Consider the following 8,144-nt stretch of genomic DNA (forward strand, 5'->3'; position numbering starts at 1 on the left):
AATTGGCTATTGTTTTTGTTGTGACTTTGCTGGCTACAACTTCATTTTCTGTACAAGTATTAATTACATACAAAGATTCTTTCATTATTCCCTGCACACACACCTTGTTTCCCTGTTTTATAGTACAATTTTCTTCAGTAAAACAAACCTCATACCCCATTTCTGTTAACTGAAACACACTTAGAAGGTTTGTTTCTAATTCTGGTACATATAAAACACTTTGTAGTTCAACTCCCAGACAATCAAAATATACATTACCCACACCACATATCTGGATTTTTGTTCCATTTGCAAGGGTAACACACTTTTGCTCTGAAGTAGAAGTTTCCAAGGTTACAAATGAAAGTTTGTCTTTTGCCATACTTATTGAAGCCCCAGAGTCCAAAAACCAAGGATTCATTGTCTCTTTGACTCTTGCTAGAAGACACTTCTTTGTTGATTCAGCTTCATTCATGTTGTTTTCTTCTCTCCACTTTGCTGTCAACAGCTTTTTCTTCTTGTTGTTGCAATCCCGCCTTAAGTGTCCTGTGGAACCACAGTTAAAGCATTTCCTTGCCTTTAATGCAGCCACCACATCAGAAGATTTATGGCTTTGTTGAAATTCAGCCACAGGAAGTTTAAGGCTCTGTTGTTTTGAAGCTTGTCTTCTTTCATAGGTTTCCAGTAGTTTTCCAGCTACATACTCGAGGGTTAAATTTTTCTCCTCTTGACTTTCCATCATGGTGACAACCGCGTCATACGATGAATCAAGACTTGACAAAATCACATAGACTTGGTGTATAGTTGTAAACTCCATCCCTCGTGCCCTGAGTTGATTGAAGATTTCTCTCATGCTTTTCAAATGGTTTGACATAGACTCCCCTGGTTTCAGCTTCATTCCATACAGCTTCCGGGTTAGAATTATTTTACTGCCCGCTGTTTCTCTTTGATATACAGCTTGTAGCGCATTCCAGCACTCTTTTGATGTATTCAAAAACTGAATGAAGGAAATTTGAGAGTCTTCCACAGCTAATGCAATAACTGCCATTGCTTTTGCATCATCCTTAAACCATTTAGCATTCTGTGGATCTGCTCTATCTGGTGGATCCTCTGTGACTACATACCACAGTTCAGCCTGAATCAGATACATTTGCATTTTGTAAGACCATAATGCATAGTTAGAGTCATTCAGCTTTTCTAACAATTGATGCAAACCAGACATATTAGCTCCTGCCATTCCCTCTGCTTTAGGAATTGGTATCTCACCGTCCTCCTGCTCAGAGTCCTCCTCAGAGTCAGCCGACTGAGATTATTCCTCACTTTGCAGCACTGGCTTTAGCTTGATGTCTTCCTTCATCAACAGTCTTCTGTTTTAGCAGACTCCTGGTTCTGATACTGCACCGTTCCCACCAAGTTCTGGTTCTTCTGCCTGGGTTAGGCTGGCGTAGGCTGGTCTAGGCTAGACTTGACTGGGCCCATAACCTTTGTTGGGTTATTGTGCCAGAACTTTTCTCTCTCTGGAACTCTGTTTGTGCTCAGAAACAAACACACATCACGCAGGTCTTACACAGCAGAGCTGGTTTATTTCCTTCAGGCTTCTGTGCAGTCCAAATCAGATCAGTTCAGATCAGCACACTGAGGCATGCACAGAGAGCAGTGATCAGAGAGCAGTGATCAGTAAGCAGTGATCAGAGAGCAGTGATCAGTTCCATTTTACACAAGTGAGAAACTATATACAGATCTACACAATTCTTATCTACATTACATACAGCTGTGATGAGGCTAACTTAGAATCTTGGCAAGGTTCCCAGAACAGCCTCTATCTCAAGGTAATTGCCCACAGATAGACTTTCTCTGTTTAACCCTGAGATAGCCATACACACACAATTTTAATGACTAAGCAAGTATTTCTTTTCATATACTTAACACTCCCTGCTCCCTTACCTGGCGCTGCCGCCTCCGCCGCCGCATGCATGGCGGTGCCGGCAGCGCCAGATTAGTCCCCCTCCCCCCCCTTACCTGCAGGCGAAGCTCCGGATTGAGGCAATCCTCTTCGCCTCGATCCGCAGCCCCCCTGACTCTCTTCGCCTCCGCCTTTTCCGGAGGCGAATTAGGCCGCCTCGCTCCTGCTTCTCTGAACCGAAGAGAAGTGGATCACATCCCTAATACTTCCATTGGCATCTGACTTCTAAGATACAGACATTTCCTACTTGCCAATGTGGAAAAACCTTTCTACACAGTAAGGCAGATAGTCACATAAGGACTTTGTATAGATATAGGTCTTCCCTAATTTGAGGAGGCTGAAGCTGTGCTTTCTTGAGAGAAGCCCATGATTATGATAGGGGATACTTTCCCCAACCTGGTGCTCTTGAGCTGTTTTGAACTTCAGCTCCCATGCTAGCCCTAGCTAGCATGGTCTTTGGTCAGGAATTATAATCTAGCTCTCTACAAATACAAATCCTTCAGACTCTGTTGCTTAACACTGAGGCTCCAGTTTTGGCATACTACAGGTGGTTTTGCTGGTTTCTGATTTTATTATTATTTCCCATGAGGTCGATGGGTGACTTAATTAAAATCTGCACAGCAGATTGAGAAAGAGAAAGCTGAGTTTGCTGTATCATATTGTGGGTATGCTGAATGTGTTTGTTTTTAATTGTGGTACACCTTGGTCACAGAGTTATAGTAATGGTTATTAAAACCTTCAAACCAGCAGCTCCAAATATATGTGCACAATTGCTCCAACTAGATCTGTAATTCATATAATGCAATGTACAGGCATGGTGTCTAAAGTAGATTGTATTTATTACATTTCTATACCACCCAGTAGCAGCTCACAAAACAAACCATAAAATACAATAACATAGTAAAACATAATATAAATTTTTTTGGGTTTAAAGCAATAAAATCAAAGTAAAAGTCAGTAGCAATGCAAATATCTAAAAGAAGAAAAAAAGGCACTAAACTTTTTAAAAACTGGACTAAAACGTCTGGAAAAATAAAAGTGTCTTCACCTGGTGCCCAAAAGTCCAAAAGATGCAAATGTTCTGGAAAAGCATGCATATAAATGTGGAGTTATTTGAAGTCCTTAAGTCAAGATAGATAGATAGATAGATAGATAGATAGATAGATAGATAGATAGATATATTTAAAAAGATGGTTCAAATGTTCACACCTGAAAACTGTAACTTGGGAATGATGATATTCTAAAACAAGCAGAGACTTACAAAGTCTAGCTCAGCATTTATCATGTCTAAAGATGGGTTGATTAGTTGCAATTAAATATGCTTAGCTGTGCTCTAGAGTAGAATTCCAAATTAGCCTTTAGTGCTGTGTCTCTCCTTTTCCCCACTCCAGATTTATTCATTTTTTAATTTTATTGTGTTGCATGTAAAGACAGTGATTAGAATATTCTACTAGGGCTGGAGAAGGCAAAGTTTAAATTACCTGACCTGCTTTAAAGGATTATTGTGAGGGGGGTGGGAAGCATATATGAGCATATATTGAGCTTCTTGGATGAGAAGTGGGATATTAATGTAGCTCTGTGGGGGCAGGGGTTAAACTTGGTAAATCTTGAAAGTCTGCAGACTTCCCACTCATAATATTTGGGTAAAAGTATTGCATTATGAGCCTTTCCCCCCTGATAAATCTTTCTGAATGATGGTGTCTCCCCATGGCTGTTTTAATTCATGTAGAACCCTAAGATCCACCAACCAGAGCCTGGTGCAATTAGAATTAAAGAATTCTGAGCCCAGGAATCTCTTTTGGTACCAGAATTGAATAGAGCTCTGTCCTTCCACACAAAAATCCAGTCTTGTTTTCCCCAAGCTTCTTTCATTTTAGCAGTATTATTTAAGGTGTATATGTTGGCTGGCAGCTGTGTCAGCATGGGAAGTCATTTGATTGTTGCTATTGATAAACAGTAGGGAGATAAAAATCCTTCCCTGCTGCAAATTCACCAGGTTATCCAATCTACCTTCTGTCTTCTCCTGGTATAGAGGTTCAGAGGTTACCAAGATTGTTTCTACTCTGTGTAATGTCCAACAATTCCCCACCACCACCACGTGTAGAGCAGGCATACAAGCAATAGCACTGATATAGTTGTCAAAATCCATATATATGTTACAGCGCTCACATAGACCTTCTGACACATAGATGCATTTTTGTTAATGGCTGCCACACCACTGTGGCAACATATGAAGAGATCCTTTGATTACCTGAGGAATCCTCAGGTTTGGTTTTTCTCTTCTCATTTTTCTGTTTTGTCTCTATGATGATGTGGTTTGGATTGGTAGTATATTGGATAACTGCATGGCTGATGTAGACTTAATCTTCTCTTCTTGCTCACCCTAACAGGTGGTTTAGGAACATTCCATGGTTTGTTGAACTGCATTGTGCACGTGATCATGTATACGTATTATGGACTCTGTTCACTGGGACCAGCCTATTATAAGTACTTGTGGTGGAAAAAACATCTGACAACTGTACAACTGGTGAGTAACCTTCAGAAAAGATATGGGCGGGGGAATAGAGCTAGATTAGACTTGTTGAGTATCAAATCTTTATACGGTAAACATGTCTGCTATAAATGGGTGTAATCTAAGTGACTACATAATATGTCTTTTTACTCCCCCACCCCCATGTAGTCTGGCTTTGTAATCTTTAAATATCTAAAATTGTAGATCAGGGATAAGGCAGAACAGCAAATGTCCCCAACTCCCAATCAAGGTGCATAGTACCCAAAGCCAGCCACGTTATTTTGGTACATGAGGCAGAAAATCCCATAAGTACTTCTTTTGCTGCCCTTTTATTACACCCAAAATCTGCTGTCTGAGGCAACTGCTTCACTCTGCCTCATAGTAGGGCCGGCTCTGCAGGGATGGTCACCTTCCATTCCACAGGCTGAATCAGTGCTAATGAAAGACAGCCTTTATCTAGCGCTGAGAGAGAAAGGCAACCGGCACGCAAAGTAAAAGACTACTGAGACCCACTGTAGACATGTGCAGTGGAAAGGTGAGGGAGGGTTCCGGCCAAAACTGTTTTCTTCAGCTATGGAAGTTTCTTGAAGTGAGGCTCTGCACAGGTGCAGAGCCCATATGTTTGATGCACAGAGACCACAAAGAAGAACCTGTGCTTTTCTCTGATCACTGATACACAGTGTGGATAGTGGATGTAAGATTAAATACTTCATATTTAAATAGGGCTATTCAAAGTGTTCAAAGAAAGCCTTACAATCTTTATAAGGGTAAGTTGATAATATTCCAATTATTATAGTTGGTGGTGAAGTTTAGAGATAGTGGCTTCCAGTGAGTTGATGATACAGCTGACAATTGTGACATTGAAATATAAGGGACAACAGTAAATCCAGTACTTACAAAAAGTGTAATTAAAGAAGTTACACATAATTCAAAATTATTGGAACCAATCACCTGAGTCAGTTGTTGCTCTATGAGCACATCCACATATTCAATAATACAAAGAATACTAGTTTTTATTAGATATGTGGGTCTTGGCTTTTCCCACAAACCCATATATAAGTACTTTTTTTTCTTTTTTTTTACAAGAAATTGGTAACATATGAAATGAGTGTGTCCTCAGACATTAACCATAATTGATACAAATTTCGGGAGAGAGGGGGAACTTTAATCTAATATCCCATTCTTCAAATATTTCTGCATATGTGATATTAAACAATTCATTTCAGTTCTTTCGTTTCTTCGTGTACTTCAAGTACTAAAACATCACGTGTCTTAAATATTTCCATTTTTAATTCAATAAGCTTTGAAAGAAAGCAATGATAGGAACAAATTCAACACAAGGGAGAAGGGGTAAATTCTATCATTTCTGAATGTAAACTAAGCAAAGCGAACATGATTATGATGATAATTACTTGTTTCATTTCTATATCGCTCAATAGCTGAAGCTCTCTGGGCAGTTTAGAACAGTTCATAAGATAAAATACAGCATAAAATATAAATGTACAAAATTTAAAAAGTTTTAACAACTAAATATAAAACAGAAAGCAGTTTTAATAGAATACTAGAGCTGTTTACATGGCTAGCATAATTGCCCCATCATATGCTCTTAAATGCCTGCTAAGTCTGAACCTCTTGCTGGAAAGATGTCCGTGTTGGCACCAGATGGACCTAAGTGGGGGGCTCATTTCATATTTGGGGCCCACCACTAAAAAAGCCCTGATTAGTAGTTCCATAGCCTCTGAGAGGTGAGCAATGTATATTAATAACCTCTTATTGTCAAAGACAAGTTGCTCTAGTTTTGCAGCTGTCTTTACATTTGGTATATTACAAAGAATCTGTTTTAAAGAATCTTAACTCTGCCTTTTTCACAAATGTATTTTTATTTATCTATTTTATTTATTTATTACATTTTTATACCGCCCAATAGCCGAAGCTCTCTGGGCGGTTCACAAAAATTAAAACCACAGTAAAACACCCAACAGGTTAAAACACAATTACGAAATACAGTATAAAAAGCGCAACCAGGATAAAACCACACAGCAAAGTTGATATAAGATTAAAATACAGAGTTAAAACAGTAAAATTTAAATTTAAGTTAAAATTAAGTGTTAAAATACTGAGTGAATAAAAAGGTCTTCAGCTGGTGACGAAAGCAGTACAGTGTAGGCGCCAGGCGGACCTCTCTGGGGAGCTCATTCCACAACCGGGGTGCCACAGCGGAGAAAGCCCTCCTCCTAGTAGCCACCTGCCTCACTTCCTTTGGCAGGGGCTCACGGAGAAGGGCCCCTGTAGATGATCTTAAGGTCCGGGTATAATGTATAATGTATAATGATAATGTATAATGATATTTTGTTCTTTTCTGTTCCAGATCCAGTTTGTTATAGTTACGGTCCATATAGGACAAATTTACTTCATGGATGATTGCCAGTATCAGTATCCAATTTTCATGCATATCATCTGGCTATATGGCTTTTTGTTTTTACTCCTGTTTCTTCATTTTTGGTATCTTGCTTACACTAAAGGCCAAAGACTTCCGAAGCATATGAAAAATGGCATTATCAAAAACAAAGCTGAATGAAGCCACAAACATGAATGAATTTTTCCCCCAACTTGCACTACTTGACAATCAATATGCTTAAGGTGTACAGCATAGTGGATGTTTTGTATATGGTTTTCTTAAAAAAAAAAAAACACACAACCAACCTTGTATTTTTATTATAAATTATTTGGTATTTAATCTTGATATGGGCGGAGGAAGGTAAAGCTACTGATTAAAATACACCAGCCTGCAGTTTTTAGCCAAAGTGTCCATATTACAATTTTTCCCTATGTATCAAAGAAATTAATACTTTGTGGCACTCTTCGAGATGTACACAAATATTTATATGGAAATGAAGTGTGCTTGATAAGTATACAAACGTACTTTGAACACTGACAAAGATACATTTGTTTTAACTCATGTAACAATTTAATAAGTCTGTAGGCTGCTTTTAACTAGCGATGGACAAACTTACCCTGAGTGAATTCATTATTTCCTTTGAATATAATGACCTCACCCATGTAAGGTCTCCTCTGAGAGTTCTCCCACATAAATGAGCTTTTGTGCATGCACAGTGCCAAAATGCATCTTGGGAGATGTAGTTTGGAAATGCCTCATGATGTCATGTGTCACCAGCTTATGTACCCTCTGGTTGTTTGTTTTCATGTGGCCTCTCACTGAAACACTCCACCCACCAGCAGCATATTTATTCACTGAACAAAATAAAAGTACTGTACAAATAACAATGACTCAAATCCAAATGGATGAGAAGAGAGATCACAATAAGCAAGAAAATGGTCAATCCAACCAATACAACGCATGCGCAGAAATCGTATTATCTAGCTACAGACTGCTCATACTCAGAAGCTCAAATTCTGAACTTAACAAGGAATTCATAAAGCACCAGTCCAAGCTTGTTAGAAAGGTGAGCATTCTGAACGGGCGGCGTTCAACCAATGAACTGACTAATTACAAAAATCAGTAGCATCACTACTTCTAACTGAAATGGAATACAATTTCATGAGTGATTTATGGTCTATAATACATCTACTGTTAATACATCTACTGTTAATACATCTACTGTAAACATTAATGTATTTTATACAAACTGTATCATATTAAAGACTATGGTTCTTAAGTCTGTAAAATTA

General features: G+C 38.6%; 1 protein-coding gene across 1 annotated transcript in view; it reads left to right on the plus strand.

Moving 5' to 3' along the window:
• Positions 1-7,783, plus strand: part of ELOVL7 (ELOVL fatty acid elongase 7) — a 59,449-nt gene extending 51,666 nt beyond the window's left edge. Inside the window, exons 7-8 of the mRNA XM_063128051.1 lie at positions 4,333-4,469; positions 6,823-7,783. Of these exons, the coding sequence (XP_062984121.1) occupies positions 4,333-4,469; positions 6,823-7,032 (347 nt within the window). The 3' untranslated portion in view covers positions 7,033-7,783. The remainder of the gene's footprint in view (positions 1-4,332; positions 4,470-6,822) is intronic.
• The last annotated feature ends 361 nt before the right edge of the window (positions 7,784-8,144 follow it).

The sequence above is a fragment of the Elgaria multicarinata genome, chromosome 6 (assembly GCF_023053635.1).
Source record: "Elgaria multicarinata webbii isolate HBS135686 ecotype San Diego chromosome 6, rElgMul1.1.pri, whole genome shotgun sequence".
NCBI classification, from domain to species: Eukaryota; Metazoa; Chordata; class Lepidosauria; order Squamata; family Anguidae; genus Elgaria; species Elgaria multicarinata.